A 21,713-nucleotide genomic window follows, 5' to 3' on the forward strand; every position below is an offset into this window, starting at 1 on the left:
TTTCTGAAGCAATTCATTTAAGCGATGTAGTACTTGTACATGTCTTTGTTTAAATTGTCTTTCCTTTAAAAATAATCATCCTTTGGAAATAAAAAGATCTACTTAGGAACCATACTTAAGTGCCCTTAATTCATCACAAGATGTTATGTTTGTGATTGTCAGTAAGCTCACCACTAGATGGTGCTGTATGTATATCCAGTAGTAAAATACTACGGTGAGAAGACCTGAGGTCTTTATAAAGTACAGAATCACTATGTCAACACCATAGTTCAGTGGCTCGTGCCAAATGGGCCATTCAAGTAATCTGTATTGTCTGTAATCGTAGGCTTCTATAATGTGTGAGGAGTATACAGGAGGACAGGGATCGTGCTTTATGTGAAAGTATTTGTGTTACTTTTTCAATTAGGCATTCAACCGTCTCCACATGTACATATGTCAATGTTGTTCCTTCTCTTGTATTGCTAGTGCTTTTGTCTGGGAATACCATGAGCCAATAGTTTATCAGATCATAATAATAAGCATTTTCTCTACATAACATCTGATTTGTAAGGGGGACAGTCCGACCGCAGCTGTTGAAGATAGCCAGGGCTGAAACCTGACTAGGTCATAAGCAGCAGGGAGCATAGCGATTAAGAGCGTTGGGTCAGTAACCAAAAGGTTGCTGTTTTGAATCCACGAGCTGACTAGGTGAAAATTTGGTCGATGTGCCCTTGAGCAAGGTCAATTAACCCTAATTGCTCCTGTAAGTCGCTCTGGATAAGAATGTCTGCTAAATTACTCAAATGTAAATAAGCAATGTGCCATGATCCCATCTCTTAACTTCAATGGTACAGAATACAAAGCAACCTGTTCCTGCTCTTCAACTGAAATATGTCACGGTTACGATAATCACAACAGGGACAGTGGTGTGTTATATTGTGACTTTGACAAAGCTCTGTCCACAGCAAAGATACCTGGGTAAAAGATACATTCAATAAACCCAACTCAAAGGCATTCACACAACATAATGGGACTATGGCTATGTCACAGATGTAACTAATTTCCCATCATTTAAATGAATTAATTGACTATTTAAGTGGTCATCTGTACTATATTTAACCCTTTGTTCTGTCTTGTTGAGAAAGTGGTGAATGTATTTGACAGACAAAAAAACTACAAGGAAAGCAGACGGCTGCTTCCTGGGCTGCACCACTTCCTGTGCTTTTCACTTATTTTCTTTTGAACCGTTTTATTTGCATGGTTTATTGAATGCTTGTTTCTGAGAATGTGTGAATGTGTTCAGATAATTTCCCCGGGCTGAGAGGTGAACAACTGTATAAACCATTCTATTATTTATTAAATGCTCTTTTGTGTTAGCTTCTACTTCATGCTGCTGCTTAAATTTTCCACCTTTTTACATTTGGCAGGATCTGGGCCACTAATGCTGTGTTTACACAGGCAGCCCATTTCTGATATTTTTCCACTAATTAGTCTTTTGACCAATCAGATCAGCTCTTTTGCCAATAAGATCCGAATGGGCTGCCTGTGTAAACATAGCTTTAGTGGGCAGATGTGGAGTAGATCCAGTTTTCTCTCAATTGGTGGTTCTGGGGGTGGCTGGAGCAGAAGATGTAACTATCCCCCTGTTGGTCTTGTCGGAGACAAAGTGTTGGCTCTTATATAAAGTTGTGATTGGAAAAGAAGCTCATTCATTTCATGGTTTATTGGTCAATTGAGGAGAAATTAGCAACAACAACAACAACAACAAAAAGACTCCTGGGCTGTGCTTCTCCACCACTGAAGCTGGGTGCTTCCTGAAAGAACACGAAAGCTCTACCTCCCGTGCCTTTGGCTTCTTTTCTAAGATGTGTTTTAAGGTTTTTTTCTGGGGTCAGGTAATGAATTGCTCCTACTCAAAAGGTGAACTGTCTAAATGACGCCCAATCATTTATTAAATTAGTACACTTTTTGTTTGCCTTTACTCCATGCTGTCAAGCCTTAACCTGAAACCCACAAGGGAATAGGCCAAGAAACACATGGAGGCGTCAGCTTGAGGCAGATACTAAGAAAACCGGCATAGGGTGGAGCGAGCTGGAGAAGACTGCCCAGAACAGAATGTGATGGAGATTTGTCAATGGCCCTATGTGCTTCCTGAAGAGTGATAGTAAGACATGGTAAAAAAGGCTCATGGTAAAAAAGCATCATGCTGTTTTTGCTCCCACTGTACTACTGTGACCTAAACTCAGGCAAGATGTCTCTCTTAATTCTCCATGTCCTTCCAGACCCTTTGGTGTCTTCAAATCAAGTCAGATACCTTTTGGCACTCAAAATGCACCTGCCACTGCTACAAAATGTTATTTGCATGAGGTTGTGAGTGTCACAGAGCCACAGCACTCTCATCCTTATATTTTAATGTTGATATTAACCTTTTAAATACATTTGTACATAGCATCGCTCCCTCTATGGATTTGATGTGTCTGTTATACAGATGTAGGATCTTCATTTGACCTATATTGTCACAGGAAAATAATCCTGCAGCAACTGGATTTTATGTTTAGTCCATAATGTTGCTTGATCAGTGGTTAGGCTATTACCTACAAACTCAACTCTGGACCTTGAACCCAGTTCCACTGCAGTTTTACCTGAGACTCCAGGTGTGTGCCATTACTTATCAGGTAGAACAGAAAACCAGCAGGCTCCAGACCTCGTAGGGCAGGTCTGGGCATCTCCAGTTCTCGGGGGCCTGATTGGTGTCACACTTTTGCCCCAGCCCCAGCTAACACACCTGACTCCATCAACTAATCATGATCTTCAGTTAAAAATGCAATTTGTTTAAATCAGGTGTGTATGCTAGGTTGGGGGAGAAGTGTGACACCAATCAGGCCCCCGAGGACTGGAATTGTCCAGGCCTGTCGTAGGGTAGGAGTTTAATACCCCTGAGCTACTATCTGGCCAAAAGTAGCCTACATGAAACGTGCAATACTATTAATATACACTGCTCAAAAAAATAAAAATAACACATCCTAGATCTGAATGAATTAAATATTCTTATTAAATACTTTTTTCTTTACATAGTTGAATGTGCTGACAATAAAATCACACAAAAATGATCAATGGAAATCAAATTTAGCAACCCATGGAGGTCTGGATTTGGAGTCACACTCAAAATTAAAGTGGAAAACCACTCTACAGGCTGATCCAACTTTGATGTAATGTCCTTAAAACAAGTCAAAATGAGGCTCAGTAGTGTGTGTGGCCTCCACGTGCCTGTATGACCTCCCTACAACGCCTGGGCATGCTCCTGATGAGGTGGCGGATGGTCTCCTGAGGGATCTACTCCCAGACCTGGACTAAAGCATCCGCCAACTCCTGGACAGTCTGTGGTCCAACGTGGCGTTGGTGGATGGAGCGAGACATGATGTCCCAGATGTGCTCAATTGGATTCAGGTCTGGGGAACGGGCGGGCCAGTCCATAGCATCAATGCCTTCCTCTTGCAGGAACTGTTGACACACTCCAGCCACATGAGGTCTAGCATTGTCTTGCTTTAGGAGGATCCCAGGGCCAACCGCACCAGAATATGGTCTCACAAGGGGTCTGAGGATCTCATCTCGGTACCTAATGGCAGTCAGGCTACCTCTGGCGAGCACATGGAAATGCCACCCCACAAAGAAATGCCACCCCACACCATGACTGACCCACCGCCAAACCGGTCATGCTGGAGGATGTTGCAGGCAGCAGAACGTTCTCCACGGCGTCTCCAGATTCTGTCACGTCTGTCACATGTGCTCAGTGTGAACCTGCTTTCATCTGTGAAGAGCACAGGGCGCCAGTGGCGAATTTGCCAATCTTGGTGTTCTCTGGCAAATGCCAAACGTCCTGCACAGTGTTGGGCTGTAAGCACAACCCCCACCTGTGGACGTCGGGCCCTCATACCACCCTCATGGAGTCTGTTTCTGACCGTTTGAACAGACACATGCACATTTGTGGCCTGCTGGAGGTCATTTTGCAGGGCTCTGGCAGTGCTCCTCCTGCTCCTCCTTGCACAAAGGCGGAGGTAGCGGTCCTGCTGCTGGGTTGTAGCCCTCCTATGGCTTCCTCCACATCTCCTGATGTACTGGCCTGTCTCCTGTAAGCACCTCCATGCTCTGGACACTACGCTGACAGACACAGCAAACCTTCTTGCCACAGCTCGCATTGATGTGCCATCCTAGATGAGCTGTACTACCTGAGCTACTTGTGTGGGTTGTAGACTCCGTCTCATGCTACCACTAGAGTGAAAGCACCGCCAGCATTCAAAAGTGACCAAAACATCAGCCAGGAAGCATAGGAACTGAGAAGTGGTCTGTGGTCACCACGTGCAGAACCACTCCTTTATTGGGGGTGTCTTGCTAATTGCCTATAATTTCCACCTGTTGTGTCTCCCATTTGCACAACAGCATGTGAAATGTATTGTCAATCAATGTTGCTTCCTAAGTGGACAGTTTGATTTCACAGAAGTGTAATTGACTTGGAGTTACATTGTGTTGTTTAAGTGTTCCCTTTATTTTTTGGAGCTTAGTCTGGGTTTTCAGTGAATTTATGTAAATCAAGAAGCTCATCTGAATTCCCTGAGGGGCAGTAAAATTCTCAACAACAAAAGAGTGATCGAATTAAGATCCTACATCATTAGGAATGGCAGCTTAAATAGAAACCCAGCATAGAAAATAAATCAACATAAAAGACCCATTGCTTGTTGAAATTGTTACTAATGCAGACCATTGTAAAGAACAGTATTACACATTTCAATAACCCTTGGAGAAATTGAAGGGGGAAATGCTAATTGTGTTTAGTGGTAGGATACAGTGCATTTGGAAAGTATTCAGACCCCTTCCCTTTTTTTCACATTTTGTTAAGTTACTTGTTCTAAAATGTATTAAATTGTAGTATTCCCCCCTCATCAATCTACACACAATACCCCACAATGAAAACGCGAAAAAAGGTTTAGATTGAAGATGAAATATCATATTTACATAAGTATTCAGACCCTTTACTCAGTACTTTGTTGAAGCACCTTTGGCAGCAATTACAGCCTTGAGTCTTCTTGGGTATGACGCTACAAGCTTGGAACACCTGTATTTTGGGAGTTTCTACAATTCTTCTCTGCAGATCCTCTCAAGCTCTGTCAGGTTGGAGGGTTAAGGGTTACACTTCGGGTAAGATTTTGGGCTTACAGTTAGGATTTTTTTTTTTTTTTTTTTTTTTTACCCCCTTTTCTCCCCAATTTTGTGGTATCCAATTGTTAGTAGTTACTATCTTGTCTCATCGCCACAACTCCCATACGGGCTCGGGAGAGACGAAGGTCGAAAGCCAAGCGTCCTCCAAAACACAACCCAACCAAGCCGCACTGCTTCTTAACACAGCGCGTATCCAACCCGTAAGCCAGCCGCACCAATGTGTCGGAGGAAACACCGTGCACCTGGCGACCTGGTTATCATGCACTGCGCCCAGCCCGCCACAGGAGTCGCTAGTGCGCGGTGAGACAAGACAAGGATATCCCTACCGGCCAAACCCGGACGACGCTAGACCAATTGTGCATCGCCCCACAGACCTCCCATTCGCGGCCGGCTAAGACAGAGCCTGGGCGCAAACCCAGAGTCTCTGGTGGCACAGCTAGCACTGCGATGCAGTGCCCTAGACCACTGAGCCATCCGGGAGGCTTTTGAATGGGTATCAATTGGATAGGATTTTTAATGGGTATCAATTGTTTGGTCCCCACAAGGACAGTAAAACAACTTGTGTGACTCAGCACTACAAGAACAGATACGATGTACAGTGCATTCGGAAAGCATTCAGACCCCTTCCCTTTTTCCACATTTTGTAATGTTACAGCCTTATTCTAAAATTGATGAATACATTTTTTTCCCTCAAAATGACAAAGCGAAAACCGTTTTATAGAAATGTTTGCAAATTTGTGAATAAAAACAAACAAAAAAATACCCTATTTACATAAGTTTTGTTAGATTACGTCTTAGATATTGCTGCACTGTCAGAACTAGAAGCACAATCATTTGGCTACACTCGCAATAACATCTGCTAACCATGTGCATGTGACCAATAAGATTTGATTTGATAATGGCAGTTTTTGCTTCTTAATAATGAATTTTGATGCCAAAGCGGATTTATCATCTGACGTTCGTCCCCACTATAGGGGTGAATATGTACATCAGAGTTTTAAGTCCATAGCCTTGCTGTGTGTACATCAGCCTGCCAGCTTTGGGCCAATTAAGGCCTCAGTCTCACAGTCGATTAATATACCTCTACCAATGCAAATTAAATCTATTAGGAGGTGAATAGCCTCTAATGAAGATTGTAATGACTGAGCAGTAGATTTGCATATTTATATTATAGGTTATTGATAAAAGGTATAGCTGCAGATAGTAGGAGATGCATGTGTTTGTCATTCACCTTAACTGAACTGGTATTAACCACTTCCTTGGACAACACAGGATTCTTACTAAGATTTTCATATGGATCCAGTAGGCTATACCCTATCAGGTTTTAATTATTATTATACAGGCATTATTCACAATGCATGGGTAATGCTGTTATTTACAATGACAGTTTCCTCTACTATGTGTCAAGTTAAAGAGCAGAATAGGGAGTGAATGGGGGGACATATGCTGTATCTCTCTCTCTCTCTCTCTCTCTCTCTCTCTCTCTCTCTCCTTCTCTATCCTCTCCTTCCCCATTCTCCCCCTACTAATCTCAGTGAAGCTCAGGTGATCTCTCTCTTGCTCCTCTTGGGTGGATCAAAACCTTGTGAACGGCAATGTTTCACCTCTCTCACTATCTTCTTCCATGTCCACCCTCATCCCCACCACCCTGCTCAAATCCTTCGTCTCTCCTCTGTGACACAGACACCACAGCAGCACCCAGCTATAACTATTCAGAAAGCACACAGCTCTCTCACTGAATGAAACACCACACTAGGTCTGTGTCCCAAATGGTACTTGATTCCCTGTGTAGCGTACTTCATGGGGGCTCTGGTCAAATGTGGTGCACTATACAGGGACTAGGGTGCCATTTGGGCGCATCCAACGGTTGTTTTTAGGGTTACCCATCTCTCTCAGCAGGATTTTTAAAGGGCTATCTGTCCCTGTCAATCATCAACTTGAAACATTTTTCTAAAACTCCAAGTAATGCACTATATAGGGAATAGAGTGCAATTTGGGACACATCCCATGTATTGGAGGTCAGAGGCCTGCTGGTCAGAATGAAATACTGTCATGTCTTTTGTACATCAACTGGGTCGAAAAGATACAAGATTACTAGAAAACAAACGCAGTCCAGTAGCCCTAGAGGAATGCAGCCCAGGTGCAGACTCTCCTAGCCACAGGCTACCATAATAATGTATTAAAACATATAAGCAGGGGGCTGCTGTGTGTGACAAAGTGGAGATCAGGTGTTTAGTGAGGATATGAGGTTAAGATGACAGGTGCTGAGTGATATTAGGATAGACAGAGAACTAGCCAACCCTGAGGGAAGGATAACTTATACACCGCTACACCTGATACAATGTCACTCAAAGTAGAGCTTACCCCACTGTATAGGACATACTGAATAAGAAAGGTATTTTGGATGTTGGCTCTCTGTTTTTGGCATATGCCTCAATGCAACATTGAGAGATGAGATATATTGATTTATTTAATACAGGTATGATAAATAGTGAGCTTGTAAAAGGAGAGGGCAGCTTACAGCAGTGAGAGGAGTGAGGACACAAACAATAGTATTACTGACACACCACTAAATCCATATCTACGAATATCACAGACATGGGCTGTTATCCTATGATGAGGGCAATGGTGTGATTCGTCATACAGTATGACTGATGACAGATGCATCAACACAATGCTATTTGTCACTGTTAACTAACTAAATCCACACAATGCTATTTGTCACTGTTAACTAACTAAATCCACACAATGCTATTTGTCACTGTTAACTAACTAAATCCACACAATGCTATTTGTCACTGTTAACTAACTAAATCCACACAATGCTATTTGTCACTGTTAACTAACTAAATCCACACAATGCTATTTGTCACTGTTAACTAACTAAATCCACACAATGCTATTTGTCACTGTTAACTAACTAAATCCACACAATGCTATTTGTCACTGTTAACTAACTAAATCCACACAATGCTATTTGTCACTGTTAACTAACTAAATCCACACAATGCTATTTGTCACTGTTAACTAACTAAATCCACACAATGCTATTTGTCACTGTTAACTAACTAAATCCACACAATGCTATTTGTCACTGTTAACTAACTAAATCCACACAATGCTATTTGTCACTGTTAACTAACTAAATCCACACAATGCTATTTGTCACTGTTAACTAACTAAATCCACACAATGCTATTTGTCACTGTTAACTAACTAAATCCACACAATGCTATTTGTCACTGTTAACTAACTAAATCCACACAATGCTATTTGTCACTGTTAACTAACTAAATCCACACAATGCTATTTGTCACTGTTAACTAACTAAATCCACACAATGCTATTTGTCACTGTTAACTAACTAAATCCACACAATGCTATTTGTCACTGTTAACTAACTAAATCCACACAATGCTATTTGTCACTGTTAACTAACTAAATCCACACAATGCTATTTGTCACTGTTAACTAACTAAATCCACACAATGCGGTTTTATGGATTCAGGCAGTGACTGATAAATACATACCTGTATAAAATCAAGCAGACTTGAAAGATGATGTTAACGTTAAGTGTCAGTTATGAGGCCCCAGCCCTTACTAATGGACGAGAAGAGAAATGTCTGGATGGAAGAACAGCTTCATTTATTAAAGATTTCATACATGAGGTTATTTGTAGAAAAATGCAAAGTGCAGCTAACAGAAAACATTTACAAAAAAGTAGCCCACCAAGTCATTTTAAATAACTGATTATTATTAGTATGGAATCACCCTTCTAGTCATACTTTCAACAAAGTAATACTGTTAAGGCTTAATGAAGCCACAATAAACCTTCATAGACCCTTAATGCCTGTAAAGATGACATTCACGAGTTGCAGTTCATTTATAGCAACTCTATTCAGATAATAACACAATTCTTGTCATGTTCAAATTGAGAGGCTATACAGTACTAGGTGACAGAACTAAGCCAGCTATGAGCATTGAGCTATCAGAAGGTTGACAAATATGTACCAGGCCTAAGCTGCCTGCTGCCAACCTCGCTCTAGAAACACAGGCATAAACAGTGCCGGCCCGGCCGGGTCACCATGAAACAGTTGACCCATGCAAGTTTATGATCAGAAATGATCTGAGCAATAGGCACGTCAGATAGACACAAAAGCATAAGAACAATGTTGACAACGCTCTGGTTCGGGGAAGGGGGGGGGTTAGATTTTCACCCTGCCGGAGATTTGGCAGGGCTTCTGTTATTGAATATTTCCATTGTCAATGCAACAAAAGTGTGATGATCACTGTTCAAATGCTTACAAAGGAAATGCCATCTTGCAAACAGCATGCTGACCTCTGCAGTTTTGAAGTGAAATATGCAATGATTAGAAAGGCACATTTGTTTTCCTGCGATGAGTTTAAAAAGTTCACTGTTGGGTTCATTGTGTGCCGCTTCTGAAACCCCAACCTGCCTTACTCCTCTGTCTGTTCCACTTCAATGTATTCTGAAAAACACTGAAAATAGTTTAATAATACACTGGAAACCTGGACAGAGATATAATTATTTTGGAATGTATTCTGACACTCCAGTCCAGAGTATTCTATGGTTCTATTGTGGAACGAGTCAACACCAAGGACATTATTCCACTGTGAAGCACATACACTCACTCACTCACACCCACACAAACCATTCATTTGTAAGATTTATATCACCAGAGATATTTTCTGCGGTGTCAGACTCACATTCAGAAGATTATAAAATGTGAACTAGTTAACCAACTGTTTCGACTTTATCTGTTATTTATTGGCGAGTCAAGGGCAAACTCAGTCTGACAATCAATACATATTGTTGAAAACCTTTCAGCTTGCCAGTATCTGATTTCTCAGAAAGAGAACATCAAAATTCTCCAAATTTTACCATGGCTTATGACTTAAGTTATATCTCAAGTGATAACACACTTGAACAAATTGTATTGTGTGTGTGTGTGTGTGCGTGTGTGTGTGTTTGCATGCGTGTGACTGATTCATCTCTGTCTCTATCAGATATATATCTTTGAAAAGCTTCAGACCAACTGGCCTTTGTTTAGGGCTCTGCGATGGTTCATTCCAGTTGATTACTCATGTTCTAATGCTAATGACAGAGGGCTGGTTTAAGGTTTCAGCCCTGTCAGCTGGTCAGTGGGACTGTGACATATGTGCAATAGGTTGTGACAGTGGCACAGGGACCACGTCTCTTTCACAGGAGATTTGATATGTTGGATGAATGTGGTTACTGTCAATGGACATATTAGTGGCCATTATTAGTCAGAGGTGTTGTGCATTTCGTTCAGCTTTTCACTGGGCTCCTGCTACAGCCATACAGGCTGCATAGATGACTCAATGGGGTAGTGTTTCACAACCAGCGGGAAGTCAGACTGGTGGTGCATTTTATATCAGGTTTACTCCCTAGTGTAGAACAGGAGACAACAGTCCTGGCTCAAATCTACATTTGGTGAGTTGTTGTATCAACATGAAAATATTCAAACAGAAAACATTTCAGAATTTATTGAAAATGTGAAATTAAACTTGCAGCAATGTTTGAAAAACCAAAGCCATAATACGGTCATTGGTCTTCGTTTAAACACTGACAAATTGACAATATGATAGCAAGACAATGTTGAGTCCAGGTGTCAAGATAACCACACATAATATCCTGAGGTGATCCCGAGTGACTGACATCGCATTGTCTCTAATTTAGTGACACGGTGTAGCACACAACAGGAAAGACAACAAGTCACTTTGAAAATTCATCTGCTTTAGGGCAGCATGTCTGCATTAGCTGTTACCTGGAAAGTGATATGTCATATCAAATGAACACAGAGTATCTTCAGCAGAGGGCATCAGATGCGGGTGTGCAAGCACACACACACACACACACCTGAATTCTGAATGTGGTGACCATACACCTCAGGACAGAAACAGGGGCATCTAGAAGGAGCATCTAGAAGGACAATAATTCAAAGCTATATCCCATCTCAATCTCAACATTTTTAATTTGAGGTGCAGCTTTACCGTTAACCTGTATATCAATTGTTACTGAACAGGGGAAATGCGGTAAGTGTCCACAGCATATCATAGAATAGGATTCTACAACCAGTGAGTTGTAGTACAGAAGTTGTGAAATAATATTGTTCTATAACGACCACTCATTTTCTGAAAACCAATGGCAAAGTGATTTACAATATATTACAGCACCTTAAGTAACAGTTTACAGTTCATCTACATGTACAATATATGTTGCCTCCTTATTTTATGTTGAACATCATTATTACATACTATTCATATGTTGTTGTTTTGAGAAATATCAAACTAACATGAATTGCAATAGAACATTGATATTGACACACATAAATTATCTATCCATGTATTTTACATAGATATGACAAGATACTATGTGTTACAAGTTGAATTCCTCTTCAATAACATCAATACCTCAACGATTAAAAAAAACATAATTACAGATTATAGGATTTTAATTTGATCACCCTGTTGTTGCTGAGAATTCTCCTGCTCAGCAGGAAACGCAAACTTGTAGTGTATTCAAGGTTTTATAAAGCGCTTCTAAAGTTTGTAATTTCCACTTTAAAATGTCAGACTTTTAAAAAACGTTTTATTTAATTTATTTAACATTTATTTAACTAGGCAAGTCAGTTAAAAATCTAAATCTAAATCACTACATAAAGAGAGACCTAAGACAACAACATAGCATGGCAGCAACACATGACAACACAGCATGGTAGCAACACAACATGACAACAACATGGTAGCAGCACAATATGGCAGCAGCACAGTTTACAAACATAGAGACAACAATACATCACGCAAAGCAGCCACAACAGTTAGTAGGAGTGTCCATGATTGAGTCTGAATGAAAAGATTGAGATAAAACTGTCCAGTTTGAGTGTTTGTTGCAGCTTGTTCCAGTCGCTAGCTGCAGTGAACTGAAAAGACGAGCGACCCAGGGATGTGTGTGCTTTGGGGACCTTTTAACAGTATGTGACTGGCAGAATGGACGTTGTATATTGAGGATGAGGGCTGCAGTAGATGTCTGAGATAGGGGGGAGTGAGGCCTAAGAGGGTTTTATAAATAAACATCAACTAGTGGGACTTGCGAAGGGTATACAGAGATGACCAGTTTACAAAAGAGTAAAGAGTGCAGTGGTGTGTCCCATAAGGAGCATTGGTGGCAAATCTGATGGCCAAATGGTAAAGAACATCTAGCCGCTCGAGAGCACCCTTACCTGCCGATCTATAAATTATGTCTCTGTAATCTAGCATGGGAGGACGGTCATCTGAATCAGGGTTAGTTTGACAGCTTGGGTGAAAGAGGAGAGATTACGATAGAGGAAACCAAGTCTAGATTTAACTTTAGCCTGCAGCTTTGATATGTGCTGAGAGAAGGACATTGTACCATCTAGCCATACTCCCAAGTACTTGTATGGGGTGACTACCTCAAGCTCTAAACCCTTAGCAGTAGTAATCACACCTTTGGGGAGAGGGGCATTCTTCTTACCAAACCACAAAACCTTTGTTTTGGCGGTGTTCAGAACAACGTTAAAGGCAGAGAAAGCTTGTTCGACACTAAGAAAGCTTTGTTGTGGAGCGCTTAACACAAAATACGGGGAGGAGCCAGCTGAGTATAATACTCTATCATCTGCATATAAATGGATGAGAGAGCTTCTTACTGCCTGAGCTATGTTGTTGATGTAAATTGAGAAGAGCATGGGGCCTAGGATCGAGCCTTGGGGTACACCCTTGGTGACAGGCAGTGGCTGAGACAGCAGATGTTCTGACTTTATACACTGCATTCTTTGAGAGAGGTAGTTAGCAAACCAGGCTAAAGACCCCTCAGAGACACCAATACTCCTTAGCCGGCCCACAAGAATTTAATGGTCTACCGTATCAAAAGCTTTGGCCAAGTCAATAGCAGCACAACATTGCTTAGAATCAAGGGCAATGGTGACATCATTGAAGATCTTTAAGGTTGCAGTGACACATCCATAACCTGAGCGGAAACCAGATTGTATACCAGAGAAAAGACTATAGACATCAAGAAAGCCAGTCAGTTGATTATTGCCAAGTTTTTCCAACACTTTTGATAAACAGGGCAAAATAGAAATAGGCTTATAACAGTTAGGATTAGCTTGATCTCCCCTCTAAATAAAAGACGAACCATGGCTGCCTTCCAAGCAATGGGAACCTCCACAGAGAAGAGAGGCAGGTTAAAAAGGTCAGAGATAGGCTTGGCGATTATAGGTGCAGCAACCTTAAAGAAGAAAGTGTCTAAACCATCTACACCCAGGTGTTTTTGGGGGGGTCAAGTTTAAGGAGCTCCTTTAGCACCTTGGACTCAGTGACCGACCGCCTGCAGGCAGAAGCTTTGTAGCGGGGCGGGGGGAAAAAGAGGGAGGAGCATCGGGGCTAGTCACATTAGAAGGGGTGGGAGATGAGGAAATGTTGAAAGGGGAAGGAGGCATGGCTGAGTCAAATATGAATCCTGACTTAATGAAGTGGTAATTAAAAACCTCAGCCATGTGCTTCTTGTCAGTAACAACCACATCATCAACTTTAAGGGACATGGGAAGCTGTAAGGAGGAGGGTTTATTCTTCTGGTCTCCAGGTTTTCCAGAACTTATTGAGGTTAGATCCACAGAGAGAGAACTGCTTCTTAAAGTAACTAACTTTGTCCTTCCAGAAGGCCTGAGTGCACTTATTTCACATTTGAAGTAACTCTGCAAGATCAAGGTCGAACCAGGGGCTGAACCTGTTTTTAATTCTCATTTTCTGTATAGTGGCGTGTTTGTTAACAATATCACTGAAAATATCAAAAAAGAAGGTCCAATTGTCTTCGATAGAGGGGATCAAGCTGATTCTGTACCAGGACAGGTCATGACGGAAGTTTTTTAGCAAGCGTCTATGACAAATTAGGACAGGTCGTTTCACTGAGCAGCCATTACGAACACAGGCTGTAAAACAGTGACCCCTAAGGTCATTACAGAAAACACCAAACTGATACCTATCAGGATTATTTGTCAGGATAACATCAAGGAGAGTAGCCTTTTCTGGGTGTTTGGAGTCATACCTTGTGGGATTGGTAATAAACTGAGAAAGCTGTAGGGAGTCCTATTGCTTGAGGATTTGGTCAGGTTGTTTAAGCATGTCCCAGTTTAGGTCACCTAGCAGGACAAATTCAGACTTAGTGTAAGGGGCCAGGAGAGAGCTTAGGCCAGGTAGGGTACAGGCCGGTGCTGATGAAGGTTGATAACACCAAGCAACAGTTCACGAAGAGCAATTTGAACGTTTTTGCCCCATCAACCCCTACAAAAATGTCCATGAATTATAATCCACATTTCTTGTTGCTGCAGGAAGCAAACTGGCTCAAATTAAGACCCTACATCTGTACACAACCAGTAGGCTACTCTACCCATGTGAATAGGTAGTAAAAATTTAGTCCAACTCTAATAAGCACACTGAAAATCTGAGACTTTCCTAGCCACTTGACTCCAAATAAGGTTATTATCATTTATATACAAACTCCAAAGAACATCGCAGTTAATTTCCTCCTAAGATAATATTCAGACTCTTTAATTTGTAATAATTTCCTTCCTCTCTTCTATCAAACGAGTGAAACAGAAGTGAGTCGCTCTTTTGGTATCATCTTTACCAGGCAGCGCAAGAGCAGTATTGTGTTCTGTATGGTGAAATTTGTCCCGACCAACATTTACGCCCCCTATGGGTGAGCTGGCCCCATGCCCCATTGGTCCAGAGAGGTGAGGCCCACCTCCGACTGAGATATCATTGGTCCTCATGGCCAAGTTCTTAGAGAAGGAGTCTGTACAGTGGTTCCAGATAAAAAAGGAGTCTCCATTACTGGACCTAATGTCTGGCCTCTGGGGAGGCTCTGGTAGCTTCACAGGATGAGTTCCCATAAACATCAATGGTCCGTCCACAGACAGTCTGCGTCCTCGCCTGGTGGGGGTGCTACACCACATGTGAGTTCCCATATGGACCTACATGAGGAAGAGAGCAATGGTGAGTCACACTCCTTTTATGAAGACAAATGGTTCGATATACTACATTTCTCGTGGACAGAGTACGTAACATAAATGGTATCGTAACATCTGTCAGAAGACTAACAAGCAACAGTTGTTCCGGTGAACTGTTTTTTTGCCACTGATTAGTTGGAAAAATCTAGATTTTGCAGGTGTGAGCATCTTTTGAAATTCAGAACGGGAGGGGACATTTGGCCCATAGACTTTAATCGAGTAACTGGCGCAAGATTTCTGTTCTGGGTTTTCGAAATTATATATACTGAATTAATGAAGAAGAAAAAAAGCTGAACTTGGCATGATTTTATATCAAGTGTCCATCTCTTTCACAGTTTTCACATTTTGTTTCTTGACAATCTCTCTAAACCCCATCTCATAAGTGTAAAAGTGGAATGTACCTTCAGATTTCCTTTGGTGGTGAATGCCCGACCACAGACAGTGCAGGCAAACGGCTTCTCCCCAGTGTGAGTCCTCTCGTGGATTTGCAGGGCACTAGAAGAAGAGAAGGTTTTCCCACAAGTGTGGCAGTAATGCTGCTTGGGAGTCCGTCGAGGTGGCTGGGTGGCAAGTGCTGGGGAGGAAGAGGCAGAGGACGTCCTCAAACGCAAACTGCCTAGAAGATCCCTTGGTACCCCATAGCGGGCACTACCCAGGAATCTGTTCACTTCTGTCTTGATCATTTGGGTGCTCAGAGGATGTACAGAGTTGTTGGGGCATGAGGCAATGTTGGGAGTGGTGGGCTCAAACAACTTGGATGGCAGGTCCCTCATCTGATGTGTTAGCATGTGCTGCTTGAGGTTCCCCTTGGTGGAAAACCCTCTGTTGCAAGCTGTACAAATAAATGGTCTCTCCCTGGTATGGCTTCGATAATGGATGTCCAAGGCACTTTGGCAGGCAAAGGTCTTACCACAAATATCACATTCAGTGTTCTTGAATATGCCTAGTTGTTCACGGAAAGTGTAGACCATGTTAGTGGGATCCTTCAGTGGGTTTAAAGATTTTAGATGGTCAAGGGACACCAGTGGACCAGTGCCAGTGAACTGCAAAAGGTTTGGATTGATATGTGCCTGGGATAAAGCTTTCTGGTACATTTCCTCAAAGCTTGTGGGGCTAGAACATACTGGAACACTCTTGCTTTGGGAAAGAGACTGCTTGTCAACGGTATTCTCAGAAACAGCAAGGCTCCCACCACTTCGGTCACCTCCAAGAGATGACGAGGCATAGACCTTCGTCTTAAACCAGTTGACCTGCTTCTCCTCCACTGGCCTATGATAGTTAGTTGTCCTTTCGGGATCAGAGGAGCCTGCTCCTGTACTATCAGATGGAGAGGAAGACATGCTGCCGGACGAGGAGTTATTAAACCTAGACATGCCTGCGATCTCACTGTCATTGAAGTCTAAATCATCAGAAGGGTTCTCCAACTTTTCTAATTTCGTCTCATCTATTGAACCTCCATCAGACTCCATTGACATTGGGTAGTTCTGTTCAGAGAGAGGGGTGTTGGGAATCTGGCAACCCATATGCATACGGATGTGCTGCTGAAGGACAACAGCGTTAGTGAACTTCCTCTGGCAGATAGGGCAGGAGTGGTGGACCCTCAGTGGCGGTGTGGTGCGATGAACCGCATGGTGCGTCTTCAGGTTCCCTTTGGTGGAGAACGCCCGTCGGCACACTTTACATCTGAAGGGCCGCTCTCCTGTGTGGGTGCGGTAGTGCATCTTGAGGGCGCTCTGACAACTGAGTATGCGGTTGCAAATGACACACTCATTGGGGTCTGTCACCTTCTTGTCAATGTTCTCAACCAGCTGCTGGAGTTTCAAGGTCTCTGATGTCTGCATGGGATCAAGGACTCCTCCTCTGAAGGGATGTTTGGTCTTGAACTGCTCCAACTTGATGGGATTTGTGCTGATGGAAGTGACATTGACGGATACATAGTCAGCTGATCTTTCTGTTGTGGAGCTCATCTTCGAGCTAAAGGTCAAGGGAGGTATAACGTTGTCTGTTTTCAGATTCATGGTGTGGAACTTTGGGACTTTTCCAGCCTCTATCAAGTCTACGCTCTTTACTGCACTAGATGAATCACGTACAACTGGACTGGAATATGCAGTTAATGAAACAGGCTGCTCCTCTTTCTTGATGAGAAAGGGTAAGTTGGGTGATCCAGTTTGGAGCAACAGGCCTACAGAAGTAGTCAAGGTGGCTAGGGATGGTTTACTATCCTGCCAGCATGTAACTGTTTTTTCTGGTGGTATAGACATGCCATACGGGATTCCTGTGCTGGTTGGGATGTTGTCCAGGTGTTCTGGAACAGGGTAAGGGTTCATTTGGATATGGGGGAACCTCTCTTTGTGCCGCTGGAAGTGTACCTTCAAGTTCCCACGGGTGGAGAAACGATTCCCGCAGATGTTGCACTTGTATGGCCTCTCCCCAGTGTGGGATCGCAAATGGATCTGTAAGGCACTGTCACTCCCAAAAACCTTAGCGCAAAACCTGCATTTATGTTTAAAGAAGGCCTCTTTGGAAGAGCTTTTGGGTTCGAAAGAAGTCACATTGGATGGTTTTCCTTTCCTTTGTCCGGCTAGCGCCTTTAAGGCATTCAGGTCCTGCACAATTGTGCCAATGCTTGGTCCAGCGCTAGAGAGTGTTTGATTGCTGAGTGGTGGCTGAGGTAGACGTGGTGTATTTGATCGGTTTAGCAAGCTACCTGTGCCAAGTGCCGGTGAGTTCCTTATGGTTTGGGCTGAAAAATTTAGTTGAGGGTACAGACCGCTAGCATGAGTGTACTTCTTTCTAGAGTGGGGCTTGCTAACTGCTGAAGCTATGTGTTTACGTATACTTTGCAAGGGTTCAGTGCTAGAGTGTACAATACTCCTTCCAAAGGGGCTCTGTGGTGATTGCACTTTTGCTGTTAATCGTTTAAAGTGTCCGATGCTGGCAGACTGGCTGGCGAGACCCTGGGCTAATCCAGCAGCTGCAGCTAGCTGCTGGGAGAGATGGGAACTGAGGGTTGTCAACTGGCTGGCCTGCGTTGATGCTAGACTAACCTGAGGGCAGCTGATGGGTGTTTGTGTCAGTGTCTCTGATACCTCAGACCTCTGGGAAGCAAATAGTAAGACCTGGTGACGAATCTGATCAATCAGCTGCAGCTGGTGAATCTGATTCAGCTGCAAGGCCAGGAGTTGTTCCATCAGAGAAGAGACAGCCATCTTACCGCTGCCACTGCTGCCGGTGTCCGATCGGCTCTGCTGGGGAAACTGGGCCACTGCCACTTTAGTGCTTTCTAGGTTTTCAATGATGACATTGCTGTTGAACCATGAGAATGTCCCCTGATGTTCCAACATATTGCTGCCAGGTTGAGGTAGTGAAATTGGGAGAACTGAGGTACATGAAACAATGTCAGTCTTGCTGTCAGTACTGCTTTTCCGGCTGCTACTGATGCTACTGGGGCTATCTAGCCGGCAATGGCTATTCTTAGTTCTTGAAACATTCATGGATTCTTCCTTCACTTCTGACTTCTCCTCCGACAGATCACAGCACTCTTCCATTTCAGAGTTGTTGACTGTTTCGCCTGGTTCCACTGCTTTACGAGGCGACAAGGCTAGATGGAATATTTCAGCAGACGACACTAGATCTTCATTATCATTGACGATCAGGACTAAATGATTGGGAGAGCAATCCCTGACATGTAGTTCCAGATCTGATAGTTCAACAAACGCAGCACAGCATCTGCTGCAGACATGAGAACAAGAGACCAAAATGGGGGGAGTCGCTAAACTGTCATGGGTGCCCCCTGAAACAGACAAGAAGGAGGTAAAGGTTATTTATATATATACAGTACCAGGAAAACATTTGGACACACCTACTCATTCAAGGGATTTTCTTTATTTGTACTATTTTCTACATTGTAGAATAATAATGAAGACTTCAAAACTATGAAATAACACATATGGAATCATGTAGTAACCTAAAAGTGTTAAACACATTTTTTTTTTAAGTTGCCACCCTTTGCCTTGATGACAGCTTCACACAATTTTGGCATTCTTCATGAGGAATGCTTTGCCAACAGTCTTGAAGGAGTTCCCACATATGCTGAGCACTTGTTGGCTGCTTTTCTTTCACTCTGCGGTCCAACTCATCCAGAATGCTGGATGCTGTGGTAGCCATGCTGGTTAGGTGTGCCTTGAATTCTAAATAAATCCCAGACAGTGTCACCAATAAAGCACCCCCACACCATCAAACCTCCTCCTCCATGCTTCACGGTGGGAGCCACCCATGCGGAGATCATCCGTTCACTTACTCTGCGTCTTACAAAGACTCGGCCGCTGGACTCATCAGACCAAAGGACAGATTTCCACCGGTCTAATGTCCATTGCTCGTGTTTCTTGGCCCAAGGAAGTCTCTTCTTCTTATTGGTGTCCTTTTAGTGGTGGTTTCTTTGCAGCAATTTGACCATGAAGGCCTGATTCACGCAGTCTCCTTTGAACAGTTGATGTTGAGATGTGTCTGTTACTTGAACTCTGTGAAGCATTTATTTGGGCTGCAATTTCTGAGGCTCGTAACTCGAATTCACTTATCCTCTGCAGCAGAGGTGACTCTGGGTTTTCCTTTCCTGTGGCGGTCCTCATGAGAGCCAGTGTCATCATAGACCTTGACGGTTTTGCGACTGCACTTGAAGAAGCGTTCAAAGTTCTTGAAATGTTTCACATTGACTGACCTTCATGTCTTAAAGTAATGATGGACTGTCGTTTCTCTTCAATTATTTGAGCTGTTCTTGCCAGAATATGGACTTGGTCTTTTACCAAATAGGACTATCTTCTGTATACCACCCCTACCTTGTCACAACACAACTGACTGTCTCAAACGCATTAAGAAGGAAGGAAATTCCAAATTCCATAAATTTACTTTTAACAAGACACACCTGTTAATTGAAATGCATTCCAGGTGACTACCTCATGAAGCTGGTTGAGAGAATGCCAAGAAGTGTGTAAAGCTGTCATCAAGGCAAAGGGTGGCTACTTTGAAGAATCTCAAATATAAAAAATATTTTGATTAGTTTAACACTTTTTTGCTTACTACGTGATTCCATATGTGTTATTTCATAGTTTTGATATCTTCACTATTATTCTACATTGTAGAAAATAGCAAAAATAAAGAAAAACCCTGGAATAAGTAGGTGTGTCCAAACTTTTCACTAGTACTGTATATTTGAGAAATTACATTTACTTTTGATACTTCTGTATATTTAAACCAAATACTTTTAGAGTCAAGTAGGATTTTACTGGGTGACTTTTACTTTTACTTGAGTCATTTTCTATTAAGGTATCTTTACTTTTACTCAAGTATGACAATTGGGTACTTTTTCCACCAATAAATAGTACTGCAATTTCTAAATAAACTAATACATTAAATGCAATGAATTATTGACTATAAAAAAAATATGTATTACCTATTTAGCCAGGAATAGTAGAAAGTGTCGTAAATTCGTAAACTCGTAAATTATGACTACATCATTTCTGTTCAATTGAAAGGGGCAGACACACAGATTTCATGTCTGACATGAAAATTGAATTGTGATGACTGTTTTTGAGACATTATTAGTAATAAAATGAAGGCTATGGACAATTAGACTAACAATAACATTTGACATTCAAAAAAAATGAAGCCTCCATTGTCAATCATCACACAATGAAAAAAGTAATAATTTGCAACTTCTGTAAGCCTAAAATTGCCCTAAATCTAGAACAGAATTGCACACAACTATTAAATTATCTTCGCATCATTTTCAATTGCATCATATGTTCCCTTATAACCATTTAGCCTACAGTTTCGTCCCAAACTTACCAATGCGTTCCGATAAAGCCAAATTATGATCCGATTGTACATGTTGAGGCTTTGCTTGTTTCCTGCGCGACATGATGATGTCCCAGTTCCACACATCAATTCAGACAGAAGAGAAAATGTCAAAAGAAATATGCTTCGGAAGTTCGGAGTTATGGAAGCTGAATCCATTCATACAGTTTGTTGTGTTCGATGAACTCTGTAGTAGTTATTGCCAGCTGACAGAGCGCGCACCACCGTTTTCTCTTTCGTGGAGGAGACGACACTTGACAGCGCGCGCAGAGTTGACGACGCGCGCACATTTACAGTTTATGTCAAGGCAATCCGCTGTGGGTAGTGTCCATATTCCAACTGTCCAATCCTTGGAAAAAGTTAATGAACATATTTTGAAATGTAACAAACGTCACCGTTTTATTGAAATGATGTTGATAATACTGAAATGTATATCTTACATTCAATTAAATCACTTGAAACTCGAAAAGCTCATAAGAAGTACTTAAAAATAAGTTATTGTGTTCAAATCAAATTTATTTATATAGCCCTTCGTACATCAGCTGATATCTCAAAGTGCTGTACAGAAACCCAGCCTAAAAACACAAACAGCAAGCA

At 42.2% G+C, this 21,713-nt stretch overlaps 1 protein-coding gene across 1 annotated transcript; it reads right to left on the reverse strand.

Moving 5' to 3' along the window:
* Positions 1-14,801: 14,801 nt before the first annotated feature.
* LOC110502285 (sal-like protein 1) lies at positions 14,802-21,180 on the reverse strand. The gene is made up of 3 exons (XM_036934393.1): positions 21,108-21,180; positions 15,665-19,056; positions 14,802-15,227 (listed from the first exon to the last, which is right to left on the reverse strand). Exons 1-3 carry the CDS (start codon positions 21,178-21,180, stop codon positions 14,802-14,804), a joined length of 3,891 nt encoding a protein of 1,296 aa, XP_036790288.1.
* Positions 21,181-21,713: the final 533 nt, after the last annotated feature.

Source organism: Oncorhynchus mykiss, chromosome 2, assembly GCF_013265735.2.
Source record: "Oncorhynchus mykiss isolate Arlee chromosome 2, USDA_OmykA_1.1, whole genome shotgun sequence".
Taxonomy (NCBI): Eukaryota; Metazoa; Chordata; class Actinopteri; order Salmoniformes; family Salmonidae; genus Oncorhynchus; species Oncorhynchus mykiss.